Source organism: Limanda limanda, chromosome 2 (genome assembly GCF_963576545.1).
Source record: "Limanda limanda chromosome 2, fLimLim1.1, whole genome shotgun sequence".
Lineage (NCBI taxonomy): Eukaryota > Metazoa > Chordata > Actinopteri > Pleuronectiformes > Pleuronectidae > Limanda > Limanda limanda.
Window position 1 is genome coordinate 2,104,499 of NC_083637.1, and position 17,142 is coordinate 2,121,640.

At 45.7% G+C, this 17,142-nt stretch overlaps 1 protein-coding gene across 1 annotated transcript in view; it reads left to right on the forward strand.

The window, feature by feature from the left end:
* Nucleotides 1–526: 526 nt before the first annotated feature.
* LOC133016488 (NACHT, LRR and PYD domains-containing protein 12-like) overlaps nt 527–17,142 on the forward strand; it is a gene marked incomplete at its 3' end in the record, with an annotated part of 25,276 nt that continues 8,660 nt past the window's right edge. Inside the window, exons 1-4 of the mRNA XM_061083511.1 lie at nt 527–2,358; nt 2,846–3,019; nt 3,556–3,732; nt 4,112–4,285. Of these exons, the coding sequence (XP_060939494.1) occupies nt 1,397–2,358; nt 2,846–3,019; nt 3,556–3,732; nt 4,112–4,285 (1,487 nt within the window). The remainder of the gene's footprint in view (nt 2,359–2,845; nt 3,020–3,555; nt 3,733–4,111; nt 4,286–17,142) is intronic.

A 17,142-nucleotide genomic window follows, 5' to 3' on the forward strand; every position in this document is an offset into this window, starting at 1 on the left:
TCCATATGAAACCACTTTGCAGTCCACTATAATTCTACTATAACCAACCAACACAAAACAAAACCTCTTGACAAAAGTAATGACAACCTGTGACTGTGACATGTGAGTTATCAGGAAATGTCTTCACAGGAAAAGGAAGAGGAGTCATGTTTCTGAGGAGGAGCAGTCGTCCTGCTGTGCTTCGTGTCAGGACGTCCTGAAGGATCCAGTCTCAACCAGCTGTGGACACTGGTTCTGCAGACAGTGCATCACCTCATACTGGGACCAGTCTGGTTCTTCAGGAGATTCCTCCTGTCCCCAGTGTGGAAAAAGATCCAGAACAGGAGCTGGAGGTCAGACAGCTGGTCAGAGCAACACTGTACATGTGTCTGCTGATGTCTTCACTTCTGACAACAGCACATGTGGTTTTATTTTGTTCCTTCATACAGCATCAACATTTAACATCGTTAGAAAAGCACAAAGTTAAAAGGCTTTTATTTTCTGTAGTTTTTCTGTATCTGATGAAAACAATCAGCAGATTCTCAGATTCTCTGTCTCTGACATTGTTTCTTGTCTTTCAGCAGATCGTGGTCTGCAGGAGGTTTCAGATGAACATAAGCTCAGTCTGAGGAGGAGATGTGAACATGTGACTGAAGGAAGTGATGCAACAGGAAGTAGAACCCTCCTCAACAGGATCTACACTGAGCTCTACATCACAGAGGGACAGAGTGAAGAGGTTAATACTCAACATGAGGTGAGGCAGCTTGAGACGGCTTCCAAGAAGAAGATCCTCCAGGACACTCCCATCAGGTGCCACGACATCTTTAAAGCCTCCACTGACCAGCAGAGCAGCATCAGAGTCGTCCTGACCAACGGCGTCGCTGGCGTTGGAAAAACCTTCTCGGTGCAGAAGTTCACTCTGGACTGGGCCGAGGGTTTAAAGAACCAGGATGTGGGTCTGCTGACTGTGCTTTCGTTCAGGGAGCTGAACCTGGTGAAGGACCAGCAGCACAGTCTCCTCACGCTGCTCCGTGTTTTCCATCCAGCGTTACAGAAGCTCACGGCAGAGACGCTCGCTGTCTGTAAACCTTTGTTCATCTTTGACGGCCTGGATGAAAGCAGACCTTCTCTGGACTTCAACCACAGGGAGCTTGTGTCTGAGGTCACACAGAGGTCATCAGTCAACGTGCTGCTGACAAACCTCATCCGGGGGAATCTGCTTCCCTCGGCTCTCGTCTGGATAACCTCCAGACATGTGGCGGCCAATCAGATCCCTCCTTCATGTGTTGACAGGGTCACAGAAATACGAGGCTTCACTGACGCCCAGAAGGAGGAGTATTTCGGGAGGAGATTCAGTGATGAAGAGCTGTGCAGCAGAATCATCTCACACATCAAGACGTCCAGGAGCCTCCACATCATGTGTCAAATCCCAGTCTTCTGCTGGATCAGTGCTACAGTTCTGGAGCACATGTTGACCACAGACCAGAGAGGAGAGCTGCCCAAGACCCTGACTGACCTGTACTCACACTTCCTGCTGGTTCAGACAAAGAGGAAGAACAACAAGTACAGTGAGGGACATGAGACGAGTCCACAGCAGCTCACAGAGGCTGACAGGGACGTTCTCCTGAAGCTGGGGAGGCTGGCACTTAAACATCTGGAGGAAGGAAACATCATGTTCTACCAAGAAGACCTGGAGCGGTGTGGTCTTAATGTCACAGAGGCCTCGGTGTACTCAGGAGTTTGTACTGAGATCTTCAGAAGAGAGTGTGTGATCTTCCAGAAATCAGTCTACTGCTTTGTTCATCTGAGCGTTCAGGAGTTTCTGGCTGCAGTCTACATGTTCCACTGTTACACCGAGAGGAACACAGAAGAACTCAACAACTTCTTGGGAACATATGAGGACACAGACAGTACCTTCTCCCTGGATGACCTCCTGACGAAAACCATGAAGAAATCCCTCACCAGTACAAATGGTCATCTGGACCTGTTTGTTCGCTTCCTTCACGGCCTCAGTCTGGAGTCCAACCAGAGAGTCTTAGGAGGCCTGCTGGGTCGGACAGAGAATAATCCAGAGATCATCCAGAGAGTCATCAACAACCTGAAGAAGATGAAGAGTGATACGTCTCCTGACAGAAGCATCAACATCTTCCACTGTCTGACTGAGATGAACGACCACTCAGTTCATCAGCAGATGAAACAGTTCCTGACGTCAGAGAACAGATCGGAGGAGAAACTCTCTGAGATCCACTGCTCAGCTCTGGCCTACATGCTGCAGATGTCAGAGCAGGTTCTGGATGAGTTGGACCTGATGAAGTTCAACACATCATACCAGGGTCGATGGAGACTGATCCCAGCTGTGAGGAACTGCAGGAAGTTTGTGTGAGTCCAGACATGATCAATAACATGTTCAATCAGTTTAGATGAGTCGTTCTTCAAATACACTCAAATACATTATTGTATATACTGTACTGTTACTATACTGATCATATATACTGAATATATGATCAAATATTGTGTTTTGGATGAGAATTACTGACGGTTCCTTGAAACTGAAGAAGAAGGAAACATAGTTTATTCTTCTTTCTTGTCAAATGTGAAGAAATCCCCTAAAGACAGACTTGAGATATCATGTTCAAGAGGCCATGAACATGTTCTGTGACCTTGACCTTTGACCTCTGACCACCTGAATCTAATAAGTTCCTCTGTTGATCTGAATGAACGCTTGAACCAAATCTGAAAGGATTCTCTTGAGGAGTTTTTAACAAAGAGGGGATTTACCAGGGTGAGGGTCACATGATCACATTTTGTATGAATGTTGTGTTTTCTGATTTATTTCTCCCAGAATTGATATTTTCTTTTATTACAGACTCCGTGGTTGTGGACTCTCAGAGACTCAGTGTGAAGTCGTGGCCTCAGCTCTGAAGTCAGACCCCTCACATCTGAGAGAACTGGATCTGAGAGGAAACAACCTGCAGGATTCAGGAGTGAAGCTGCTGTGTTCTGGACTGGAGAGTCCAAACTGTCGACTGGAGACTCTGAGGTCCTTAAATCCTTCTTCACTTTTCAGACTTTCTTTCTTATTGTGTCATTATTTATTTGACTTGTCTCAGTTCTGCTCTGCTCACTGTCCCTCAGTCATCTGTCCCTCACCCAGCCTGTCAGTCAGGTCCACCTCATCAACTCCATTCACCTGCACTCACCTGCTCCTGATCACTGAGAAAGTGTCAGTAAATAACATGTGGACTGAGGCCGAGCACTCGTCCTCCTCAGCTTTTCAAAATAAGACACATTCTTATTGAAACACGTTGGACAGTTGATAAGTATAGAAACAAACAGGAAGGGACATCAGGAGCAGTCCCTACTTTAAACAGTGTTTAATTACACAAACCTGCTCAGTAACCAACACACAGAGAAGAAGCTGATGAATGAAACAATGTTCCAACATGTCTGATCTGATATTTATCTTCAGGTCACAGACTGGACTGAGGTCAGCAGCATGTTGAGAGTCTGTGTTGACATGATGACGATCCACAACAACAGGAGGACACATTCTAATATTCATATTTCTTTATCCAGGTTGAAGGAATGCAGTCTGTCAGAGATCAGCTGTTCTTCTCTGGCTTCAGCTCTGAGGTCAAACCCCTCTCATCTGAGAGAACTGGATCTGAGCTTCAACAACGACCTGGAGGACTCAGGAGTGAAGGAGCTGTGTAGTTTTCTACAGAGTCCAACCTGTCGACTAGAGACTCTGAGGTCAGTTCACTGATTGACTTTTGTAGATCTCATATCTATAAACAGCATTTATACACAATTTATCTAATTCATTTCTAATTTAACATAATTCCTCTTCATACATAACTTGTATTCATTAATTTATTAATCTGTGACATTTTAAATATTCAGCTTCTTGTTAAAACCCTGAGTTAAGTTCTGGATTTCCTAAACTGATCTGCAGGACAGAGACCAGGTCCAAATAATCTATTTGTACTGAATCAGGACTCGTTTTTAGTCCAACATGTCTGATTTCATATTTATTTTCCATGTTATGAGTCTATGCTCACATGAATATGTGTCTGTTATTTTCACACATGAACTCAGTTTAATTTACAGTTAACTTTTATTCTTTATCCAGATTGATTCTCTGCAGACTGTCAGAGATCAGCTGTTCTTCTCTGGCTTCAGCTCTGAGGTCAAACCCCTCTCATCTGAGACAACTGGATCTGAGTGACAACGACCTGCAGGACTCAGCAGTGAAGGAGCTGCTTGATCTACAGCAGAGTCCAACCTGTCGACTGGAGACTCTGAGGTCAGTAGATGGGTGGAGTCAGTCCACGCTGCTTTCATCAGTATTTTACTAAACACAGTCAGTATCACAGATCCAGGGTCTGTGCTACCAAGCAGGATTTGTGGTTATCAGGTTAACTTCAGGTTTAGTTTTTTCAGTCCTACGAAGCTCGTCCACTTCTTAACGAGGTACATCACCATGGTAACTTCTGATGAATATCTAACCTGCTCCAGGTTAAGTTGGAGTTCAACCAGTATAGAAGCTCCGCCCACTGACCACAGTGACTCTACACTGTGGTGTGGTGCACACTCTCCTTAAAGGGACGGATAAGGGAAGTTTAAATCAACGTCTGGTTGGTTCAGTTGATCTCTAACTCACCCAGAACATCTCAATGTCTCCAGACTCATCCTGTCCCCAAAACACCAGATGACCTCGGTCAGCTTCCTGGAGACAGGTCCATGTGTGTGTCCTCAGAGACAGTGAGACAGTGTGTATCCTCAGAGACAGTGAGTCAGTGTGTGTCCTCAGAGACAGTGAGACAGTGTGTGTCCTCAGTGTCAGTGAGACAGTGTGTGTCCTCAGAGTCAGTGAGACAGTGCGTGTCTTAAGAGTTTGTGAGACAGTGTGTGTCCTCAGAGTCAGTGAGACAGTGCGTGTCTTAAGAGTTTGTGAGACAGTGTGTGTCCTCAGAGTCAGTGAGACAGTGTGTTCTCAGAGACAGTGTATGTCCTCAAAGTCAGTGAGACAGTGTGTGTCTTCAGAGTCAGAGCGACAGTGTGTGTCCTCAGAGTCAGTGAGACAGTGTGTGTCTTCAGAGTCAGTGAGACAGTGTGTGTGTCCCCAGAGACAGTGTGTGTCCTCAGAGTCAGTGTGTGTCTTCAGAGTCAGTGAGACAGTGTGTGTCCTCAGAGACAGTGTGTGTCCTCAGAGAAAGTGAGACAGTGTGTGTCCTCAGAGACAGTGAGACAGTGTGTGTCCTCAGAGACAGTGAGACAGTGTGTGTCCTCAGTGTCAGTGAGACAGTGTGTGTCCTCAGAGTCAGTGAGACAGTGCGTGTCTTAAGAGTTTGTGAGACAGTGTGTTCTCAGAGACAGTGTATGTCCTCAAAGTCAGTGAGACAGTGTGTGTCTTCAGAGTCAGTGCGACAGTGTGTGTCCTCAGAGTCAGTGAGACAGTGTGTGTCCCCAGAGACAGTGTGTGTCCTCAGAGTCAGTGAGACAGTGTGTGTCTTCAGAGTCAGTGAGACAGCGTGTGTCCTCAGAGTCAGTGAGACAGTGTGTGTCCTCAGAGACAGTGTGTGTCCTCAGAGTCAGTGTGTGTCCTCAGAGACAGTGCGACAGTGTGTGTCCTCGGAGTCAGTGTGTGTCCTCAAAGTCAGTGAGACAGTGTGTGTCTTCAGAGTCAGTGCGACAGTGTGTGTCCCCAGAGACAGTGTGTGTCCTCAGAGTCAGTGAGACAGTGTGTGTCTTCAGTCAGTGAGACAGTGTGTGTCCTCAGAGTCAGTGAGACAGTGTGTGTCCTCAGAGACAGTGTGTGTCCTCAGAGTCAGTGTGTGTCCTCAGAGACAGCGAGATATTGTGTGTCCTCAGAGTCAGTGTGTGTCCTCAAAGTCAGTGCGACAGTGTGTGTCCTCAGAGTCAGTGAGACAGTGTGTTTCTTCAGAGACAGTGAGACAGTGTGTGCCTTCAGAGTCAGTGAGACAGTGTGTGTCCTCAGAGACAGTGTGTGTCCTCAGAGAAAGTGAGACAGTGTGTGTCCTCAGAGACAGTGAGACAGTGTGTCCTCAGTGTCAGTGAGACAGTGTGTGTCCTTAGAGTCAGTGAGACAGTGTGTGTCTTCTTTCAAGTTATTTATCTCGTTCAAACACGTTATTATGTCGTGGTCACGTAATATATTTTGACCAGATGCCACCAGGGGGCGCTGTAACTCACACAAGCTGGACCACAGCTGACAGCCTCACACGAGGGACAGAGACGGTGTCGTCTTCATCTGATCTGAGACAGTTTGTCCTCTCACTTCATCAGTGAAGAACTGATCAGGTGGATCTTTGTCACAGCTCTGAGATCAGTGGGACTGAAGCCTCTCCTCATCACCATGGTAACCAGGAGCTCTTCATACAGAGCAGAACCTCTGCTGAGGTCCATCTGTCTCATCTGGTCCCAGTTTGTCAGAAGCAGATGTTCATCAACACACAGTGAAACATGTCTTCACCTGTAACAGCAGTAAATCCACCTCTCAGGTGTCCACTCTGCACTTTGACATGCAGAGGACACACACTGAGCTCTTAGCGTGTTCATTCCAACACGTGAACATGAAGCAGAGAGGAAGCTGCTCCACCTCTGAACAGGACTGAAGTCCCTGCTGCTCTTTCTACTGGATGTGCTGCATCACTGACTCACAGCTGATGAAGTGAGTCTCTGTGACACTGATGTCTTCTTCTCTCAACAGGTGGGAGTCTGAGTCTGAGTGGAGCTGAGTGTGAAGAGGACAGTGTGTGTGGACGGAGGCTGAGCTGTGTCCTGAGGATCCAGAGGCTGAAGCAGCAGCAGCTTGTGTGTAGTCTCCAATCTACACAACCCCTAATCTGCATGTGTTTGTGAGATGAAGCCGGAGCACCTGGAGAAAACACGTGGAGAACATGCAGACTCCACACAGGAAGACCCATCTGAACCGGATTCAAACCAGCAACCTTCCTGCCCCGATTGTGTTTATTCACATGAAGAATGTGTTTATTGAAATGACACAACACAAGCAGAACATATAAACCCTCTATAAAGAGTCACATACAGTGTGTTTAAGTTTGTCTTTATTATTGTCCACCTTTGTCCCTCAGTCTGTCTCCATGTGTGTAGAACCACATTCTGTGTAGATGTTTGTTTATGATCTTAAAGTTCCTGGATTCACGTCACAAATTGATTTAGTTCAACACAAAGTTAAACACATTGAAATCACTTTGAGTTTAAAATCAGAGTTTTGTCTTTGACACAAAAGATCAAAACTCTGGACTTAAAAATGGGAAGTTTTCATTTCTGCATCGGGTGCAGAGCGGTGGTGGCTTTTCTACTTTTGACCCACAGGTGGCGCTGCAGTATAACAGCAGCACATCCCAGTCAAAGCCTTTATATTCAGTCTATGAGTCAAACACATGGATCATTTCCTCTGTGACAAACCAGATGTAACGAGAAGAAAAACATCTCAGAGAGAAAAGTTCTGTTTCTACTTGTCTCTGCTTTAATGCTCAATAAACATCCTTCCACCGACTTCACTGGAATCATGACTCAGCGTTTCTTTCCTCTTCAAACAAACAGGTGGAAACATCTCGTCCTTGGTGCAGGTAAAAGAACAAAATCACCAGTTTGACATCATGGAAACAAGCAGAAGAAAAGTGAATGAGACATTTACAGTATGAAGAAGAGTCGATGAAGAGCAGAGCATCTTTAAGTCTCTGAGGAAACTGTTTAATGAACATTTTACCATATTTAATAGAAAACTGACCCTAGGACGTTTTATACAAACGTAGATGAAGATTCTTGTTGTACGTTCTCGACCACCACCTCAGAACAACCACCAGGGGGATACTGTAGCAGCCTCTGGGAACAGCTGCATGCTGGGAAATAACTGATGATGGGAGGTTCCCAGCAGAGACAAGGGACAGAAAGTGTCTGAGAGATGATGTCCTGAAGACAGTGGACATGTTGGGCCTGTTGTGTTGAACAGTTTGTGTTATTTTGTGCAGACACTTGTCTCAACATGATGATGTCACTTCCTGTTCAAGCCCGTCTCAGTTCTTTGTGACTTCAGGATCAGAAATGTTTGACAGAGTCAGTTCCTGACAGGCTCCAGTTCTCACTGTGTGGAGAGGTCATCATGTGACTTTGTGATGATCCTCAACACACGTGTACTGAAACCTGAGTTTGACCAGTATTCCCAGTTCAGCAGCAACACATTGTGCAGAAAGCAGAGTTGCACAGCCAGTTTTTTCAGGACAAAATAAAAACAACTCTGTTGACTGAACATACTTTACAGTGCTGGTATTTATTTGAGTAAAACAATATTGAGGTGTATTGGAAGTGATTTAAACTTGTGTGGCTGCTCTGTTATCAACACACATTTACATGACTCGCAGCAAATGAGAGCAGCGAGAATCAGCTGTAGAAGTTGTCACAGGCTGTGCTACCACTAGGGGGCGAAAGAGCTCCACTTCAACGGTGTCAGTTTGGAGGGGGGGGGGGGGACTGATGGAACTTCAGGAAACGAGCCACGCCTTCGAATAAACAGCACTCTGACATACTGTGCATGTTTCTGGGACAAGGATGAAGACGTAATGAGGAAGACTCTGAGAAGCAGCCCATCCAGGACGCCACAAGGACAAGTTCACACACTGGAATTAAAGGTGGGCGGCTCCGTGCCTCCGGCGACTGCTTGTGAACCTGAACCTGGAAAGCTGGACTCATTTTCAAATCTCTGCTGAAACTAAACCTCTAAATCACCACATCGTCTTCCATTCAGAGACGTCTCCTGTCTTCTCCTGTCCTCTCCTGTCCCTCGGCTGTCTCACACACACAGTTTAGTTTTAAATTACTGTCAACTCATCATCTTTGTGTTTTTGACAGCTTCTCAGATTACTAAGAAATCAACCAGTTCTCTGAAGCTCAACCATTAGAGCGCTTATTGATTATTCAATTTATTACACAGAAGTTTCACAGGTCAGACGGGCACCATGGTATACCCGGAGACGTCACAAGCCAATAGTGAAAGTCTGACTTGTCCCTGCAGGGCAAGACGTTTTATAGGGGGGAGGTGGGACCCCAAAACAAGAGATATCATGACATCACACAATGTCCTTTATTGTACAGGTCAACAGTGGCATCAAAGGCTGCTGGCTTTAAATATTGTCTGGCACCTGCCTTTACATGTCAGTGTCAGTTTCTGTTGACACCTGAAGTGCCTCTACCAGCTGCCGCTGCCACGATCTGAGCTGCCCTTACTGCCGTGTGGAGAGATTTGGATAAAAAGTGGCCAGGTGCAGAGTGACCCCTGCTGTGATTGGTTTACAGCGACGTTTGTTGGGAGGCAGAAGCTTATAAAAATCAGAGTAGAGGAGAAAAAGCGCATTTCTATATCTTACGGCCTTATCTAACTCTTCTCATCCTCCAACATGAACAAAATTATTCTCCAGCTCCTTGTACTGGGATTCTGCATCACCATCGGTGAGGTAAAACTTTAAAATGTGATAATTGGGTGCCTATTTGAACTTGAAGGCAATTCAATCAGAAGATGAGGAGGACTGTACTAGATACGTTCATTGAGTTAGTGTTTGAATGAAAAAAAATCAGCTAATACCGAATCTAGGGGGCGACATCCAGATGTTAGAACCATTTTAGATGCAACCACTTCATACACCTTTCCAAGCGAAACATGTCAGAAGCTATGTCCTGTCTTGAAGATGCCCCATGATTATTGCCTGTGGTAAAACGTTCAACACTAATTAAACTTTTCTGTTTTTTCTCCTCATCTCCCTCAATCCTTTCCCGGTTTTTGAAATCAGGCCAAGCATCTTCCTACTTTGTTTACAGGCTTGTGATATCACGTCACACGTCAGAAGCTCTGCAATGCTACAACTGCAAAATAGGCGCTGATGTGGACGTGTGCATAACCGCTACAACCGGTTGTGCAGCCGGAGAGCGATGCTTCAGTGGTAATGGGACAGCAGGTAAGACCCTCAGTAGCTTAAACATTCTCATGAGACAACGTTCATCTTAACAAGTTCCATGAAAACTCTAGAAACCAAACCAGTTGCATTTTCAAAATAAAATACTAGAAATGGCAAAAAAAGGAAATAGTTGAAATAGTTGGCTAAAGAGTTCTTCGGCAAATGTCCTCATGAGCAGATAAAAAAACTCAGATTAATCCAAATGATCATCAGATGAAGCTATAAACACACACACCGGTATGTTGGATTTATCAGGCATGGCAGATCAGCCTCTTATCCTGAGGAATGAATTTAAGTGTTTTTGAGATGATTATTGAGAATATAAATGTTAGTCTACTCTCAGAATAGATAAACCCTGACTACCTAACTTGTTGGGTTTACATCCTCATCATACTTCAGTCTGACAGGTTGTAAAGAAATGTACATAAAAGCTACTGATTCATAGCAGTTCACTGTCTGTTCACAAACTGGATTTTAAGATTAGGGCTTCATTACAACATAAATGTACAGTAAACATGAGGTTGTCAGGTGAGAAATGTCAATTTATTCTTTTTCTATTGGATTCAATTAAAGTGATGATTTAAACAGGAGTTGGCAATCTTAAAATTTCAAAAAAATAGTTATGTTAAAGTTATCTGAGACATTGCAGTTAAAATAGTTTATTTAAAAATACAGGTTTATAAAACAATTGCAACTGGAACGATTCTGAAACCAAGACCAAAGTCTTTGTCATTGAATAAATGCGTAGTGATTTAGAAATGTGCCTTTTTTGTAATCTTAATTATGAGATAATTTTATCTTAATCTTAAACACTGTGAACACTTGATTACATTGATTACATTGATTACATTCCCCAAAATGCAACTTAATGCAGTCTCTTCATTCCACCCTCTAGTTTATCAGTATAGTTTAGAGCAGACTTTAGTTCTGCTGTGTGATCAGACTTGACTTGTCAGTGACAGTGATAGATGATCCACCGTAAAAATGAAATGGAGGATCTACCAAAAACTTAAAAAATGTATCAGATATGATCATTTATAAAGCTACACACAAAGAAGTCGTCTCTAAGGCCGTCTTCGACAAAAAATATTACTCCGCCTAGTGGTCCGGCGGTGAATTGCTTTACTGACACAACAAGAACACTGACAGTGATTATGTGTTTGTTGTCGTTCCACAGTCGGCGTCATGGATATAAAGATGAAGGGATGTCTAAAGGAGGCTGAGTGCGACAAGACGACGGAGACGAAGTATCCCGACAACGCCACTGTCTTCTCCATGGTGAAGACCTGCTGCAACACTCACTACTGCAATAGAGGGGCCAATCTGCACGGGGCCTCCGGGCTCAGCCTGACCCTCGCCACTGTCACTGCTCTGCTCATGACCAAAGCCCTGGTTTGACCGAAGATACAGTGGATACTGGAACACACAAACCACACACACACACACACGCATAAACACACACATTTCATATTGTAGACACACAAGCACTACCAGGGTTAAATTGAATGCCCACCTCAGACCTGAGCTCTTTGGTTGGTAACATCGGAGATTGTTTTTCTTCTCTTCACACACTCTGTCTTTATTGTTCTCCAGGTTCTTTTTCATTTCACATAAATGTTTGTCAGTTATATTAACTTTCCTATGTAACCCAGGTTAAAAGAAACATGATTTAGTACAACACATACTACACTTGTTCTGCAAGGAGAAATGTGAAAGCTTCACCCAAGCTTCTGCAGCTTAAAGCAACGAGCAGTGAGATGCAACATGGGTCCAGCTCAACAAACTGAAACATCAACTCAACGACCAATGAGAGGACGTCATAGTGCCGCCGGTCAGGAATGATTGACAGCTGATCTCTGTGCGGAGCAGAAACGTCACCACGACGAACTTTGATCAACAAACATGGAGACAAAAGAAGTTAAAGATTACTCACAGAATCTAAATCACTACTTTTAATGACTCAAGTCTATTTGAGTTTAGAGAACTCAGCTCTGGACCAAACAACCCTAACTCCAGCATAGAGAGGCTGAGTGAATGTGGTCTGTGGAGGAGAGTCACAATGTCAGAGACGCTGTAGAAGGACAGAACACCTGCACTGGGATCCAGGTACACTCCTACTATGGAGGACAATGGACCTGACACTTGAGTCTCGATCCTGTTGTAATAGAAGTCATAACTGTTCCTAATACAATATAATGACCAAGTCTTCCTGGGAGATGAGACCAATATGAGGAAAAATTGGAACAGTGTCCTACAAAAGGTCAAAGGTACATTAACAAAATGGAAGTGGCTGTTGCCCAAAAGGTCGTACACAGGCCGGGCATTAATAGTAAACAACCTGGTCTCATCTACCCTGTGGCACCGGCTGGCCTGTTTTGATCCTCCACCTTCTCTCCTGGCAGAGGTACAACGGGTTTTAATAGATTCCCGGCAGGGAGAAATTATGACATTGGGAACTGAGAGCTCATCGCCGTCAAGTTGGCTTTGGAAGATTGGCGACACTGGCTCGAGGGGACTAAACTGCCGTTTCTGGTATGGACTGACCATAAGAACCTTGAGTACCTCCAGTCCGCTAAGAGACTGAACTCCTGCCAGGCTCGATGGGCACTCTTCCTGACCCGCTTCAACTTTTCCCTCTCCTATCAACCGGGGTCCCGCAACGTCAAGCCCAACGCCCTGTCCCGTCAGTTCTTGGATGAGGAGGGGGACAGGACCGACCCAGACACTATCCTGCCTTCTTCCCGGCTGGTGGCCACACTCACCTGGGAGACAGAGGAGAAGGTCAGGGCCGCCGCCCAAGACCAGCCCGGACCCAGTGCTTGCCCTACCAACCATCTGTTCATCCTGCCTGACCTCCGATCTGAGGTTCTACAATGGGCCCACAGCACTCAACTTACCTGTCATCCGCGCCGGTTCTGTTGGACGTCACTGGATGAGGACATTCGGGGTTTCGTATATGCCTGTCCCACCTGCAACCAGCACAAGCCGGCTCACCATGCCCCTGCCGGTCTTCTACATTCTCTGCCTGTGCCTCATCGTCCCTGGTCGCACATTTCTTTGGACTTTGTCACCGGTCTACCACCATCCAGCGGCAACACTACTATCCTGACGGTGGTAGATCGGTTCAGCAAGATGGCACATTCACTCCTCCTCCTCCACGTCATCCGTCTCCATGGTATCCCAGTGGTATCTGATCGGGGTCCCCAATTTGCCTCAGTATTCTGGAGGGAGTTCTGCTCGCTCCTGGAAGCCACCGTCAGCCTGTCCTCGGGGTACCACCCCCAGTCCGGCCAGACCGAACGCAAGAATCAGGAGATGGAAACAGCACTGCCGCATGACGTTTCAAGACCCTATTTCTTGGTCCGAACAGCTTCTATGGGTAGAATACGCCCACAACACCTTGACCAGCTCCGCCACCGGTCTCTCCCCTTTGAGTGCACCTATGGGTTCCAGCCACCGCTCCTTCCTGCACTGGAGAAAGAAGCATCCTGCCCCTCTGTCCAGGACTTCATCCGCCGTTGTCGCAGGACTTGGACCCGAGCCAGGGCGGCTCTACTGCGGGCCGCTGACCTCTACACAGCGGCCTCCAATCGCCACCGCTCCAAGGCCCCGGACTACCAGCCGGGTCAGAAAGTTTTGCTCTCCACCCGTGAGCTTCCCCTCTGTGTGGAATCCAAGAAACTATCTCCTCGCTTCATCGGCCCGTTCGAGATCCAGGAGATCGTCAACCTGGTGGCAGTGAGGCTCAAACTCCCTAGAGTGATGGGAGGGATATCCTGGACCACACCCTCATCAGGGACTTCCATCAACGCAACCTCACCCAGACGTCCAGAACCAGGCCACCTCCCAGACCACATCCTCCGTCGGAGTCCCCGAACGACAGCGACGACGCCGAGGACAGGGCAGGTCCCCCCTACTCTGAGGAGGACGACGTCACTCTCCCCGGGACGATGGACGTGGAGATGGACGCTGGACGCTCGGACGAGTATTAACCCTCCTCCAGGCCCCTGCCTCCCACCCGGTTTGGTCCATTCGTCTTGGGACGTCGAGAGCCGTCCCTTGAGGGGGGGGTTCTGTCTCAGTCTGCTCATCTCCTGTCTGCTGGTATTTTTCCACTCCTCTGTCTCTGCTCCACTCTACCTGTTGGCCACGCCTCCTCATCAGGCCAACTCTCCACACCTGTGACAGCCCTGGCTGCATTTAAGTCTTGTGTTATGCCTGACCTCCAGCGTTTCTTTCCCCGGACTGATCAACTGTTGCTGACCTGCCTGCCTCGTCTCTGCCCTGGATATTACCTCAGCCTTCTGTCTTTGACCACGAGTTTCGCCTATTCCCTCCTGGTTACGCACCTGCTCGGCTCTGTGGCTACACAGCTCACCACTGGACCTGTCTGCCAGCTAGGTAACCCACCTGCTGTTGACTTTGCCAGCAGTCAGCGACACCAGGCTCACTCCTTCTCAGATCTCGCAGAAGATCACTGTGAGCCAAGACTTTTCACCCTGCCACATTTACACTTACTTTACAGTAAAGTAAACCTCTATTAAATACAGTACAACATGACAGTTTGTATGGTTTGAAATTGTCATTTATTATAACACTGGCATTTAATTATCACAGCAAACAATTACACTGCACTAAACTTTAAGTGTAAATGTAAAGTGAAAATAACAAAACCAGTCTGTATGACTTGTGAACGAATATAATTCACGTCTTTCTATACTAAAAACACAGAGTGTTAATTTCTCCGGGAGACAGTGAATAATTTGTAGTCCAAATTTAGTAACGATATTGGTCGATTATTTCCGCATAATTCCCTATCTTTCCCCGGTTTGGGAATGACCGTTATTATTGCTTCTGTCCATGTTGGTGGTAATTTGCCTTTTTGTAATGTCCAATTAAATGATTTGACTAACAGTGGAGACAGTTCTTCTTTGAATGTCTTATACAATTCCGCCGGGTATCCATCACTACCTGGTGATTTCCCATTTTTTTATCTGTTTATTGCCTCCACTACCTCCTCTATTGAAATATCCCTCATTAGTGTATCATTCTGTGCCTGTCCTATCTTTGGTAGGTCTAGTGTGTTTAAAAAAGTCTTAATCTCCTCTCTTTGTGCGGACTCTGGCTGTGTATATAACTCCTCATAATATCTCTGGAATGTTCTTTCTATCTTCTCTGGCTCTGTTATCAATTGGTTCGTTAGGGGCTCCCTAATTTTATGGATTTGACTAGTCGCGAGTTGCTTACGGGTCCGTCTTGCCAATAATTTAGTGGCTCTCGAGCCTATCTCATAATAGCTTTGCTTATAGAAAAGAATCTTACGCTCTATCTCCTCTGTAAGATGTGTATCTATCTCTAATTGTACAAGTTTAATTTTCTTTTGTGTGTCCGAGTCAGTCGAATTCTGGTATTCTCTTTCCAATTCTCTCAGTTTTTCTAAATTTTTCGTATATGATTGTAATTTCATTTTTTTTGCATAGGTCGATTCCGAGATTAATCTGCCTCTCATAACTGCCTTCAAGGCATCCCAAACCATCGTTGGCTCCGCCATCTCATTGTCGTTTTCCGTAGCATAGTTTTGAATATCTAATTTGAATTTGTCCTTCCTTTGTTCATTATTCAGTAGACCCACATTCAATCTCCAATTAGTTATTCTTTTCCGGTTGCTGATGCCTATGTCAAGGTACAGCGAGTTATGATCGGACACATCTGCACCCCCTATGTGACAGTCTTTAACCCTGTGAACATTTCCTGAATCCACAAACAAATAATCTATTCTAGAATGTACTTTATGCACCGCCGAATAGTGTGTGAAATCCTTCTCTATCGGGTGTAGATTCCTCCATATGTCAACCAATCCCATCTCTTCCAAGAATGTATTTACATATTATGATATTTGTATTTTAGATTTTTTGAGGCTCATTGTGTCCATGTTATAATTTAAAACTACATTCAGATCCCCCCCGCCAATCAGAATCCCTTCCGTTTCCGCTGCAATTATATCGAATAGTAATCTAAAAAAATGTTTATCACAGTCTGGGGGCGCATACACATTCACCAGAGTAACCTTCACATTGTCGAGCTTTCCTTTCACAGTAATACATCTTCCCTCCATATCTCTTATCTCTTTTTCGTATTCAAATTTTACCTGGTTTGATATCATAATCGTCACACCTCTTCTGGGACCTCCCTTAAACGAACTACTGTACAGATTTCTAAAACCGTATCTCTTTAGCTTGTCATGTTCTACTTTGTTAAGGTGAGTCTCCTGCAGATATATAATTTGGGGTCTGTCCTTCTTAAGTTTCGTCATTACCCTGTCCCTCTTCTTGGGGGTATTCAAACCATTCACATTAAGTGACACCAGTCTAACAGTCGTACCCATCTAGTCCTGGATCAATAACCCTATTAAGCGACCTGAACAGCAGTAGGTTGAGTAAACAAGGAACATTTAACATTGCATAACGTGCAATAAAACATAACATGAAATTATAATATGCAATAAAACAAAATACAAACTTCTTCCAACAAGGGGGAAGTCGCCTCCCCCAAGTCCTGTTGGTAGGTTGAGGGGGTGTCCTTCCTCTCAGAAAGGGCTCCTCCCTAGAACAGAAATAAACCCATTCCGTAGGGTTCCCCTCCGTCTAGAAATGTCCAACTCTGTCATTTCAGTCTCTCTCAATCTGCATCGGTTACGTTGAATTTCTTAGAGGTGCCTTATTTCTCTCTTTGAAAGCTCCGCAGCTTCTCCCTGGCAGCTACCGCTGCCGTCCTCCCCTTCCTGCCTCGCACCTGCTGCCACTCCGCCCAGTCTCGTGTCTTCTCCCTCTCTGTGGTCCCGGTGCCTTCTCCCGTGAGACCCACCTCGTATCCTCTCTCCTCCATGTCTTTCGCCACGTCCTCTGCGCTGTCGTAGGTCCTGGTTCCGCTGGCCCAGTGAATGCGCATCTTCGCTAGCGGGGTCTGGAAGCGGATCTGTTCTTCCTTCAGTATTTTCTTTATGGCCCCGTACGCTTTTCTTTTCTGGACTACTTCAGTTGCATAATCATGGTCGAAAATCCTCTTCTCTCCCACGTGAAACTTCATCTCCCATGCATGGCTAAGCACCATTTATTTGGTCTCGTATTGTAAGAAGTTAACTACCATTGATCTGGGGGGTGCGTTT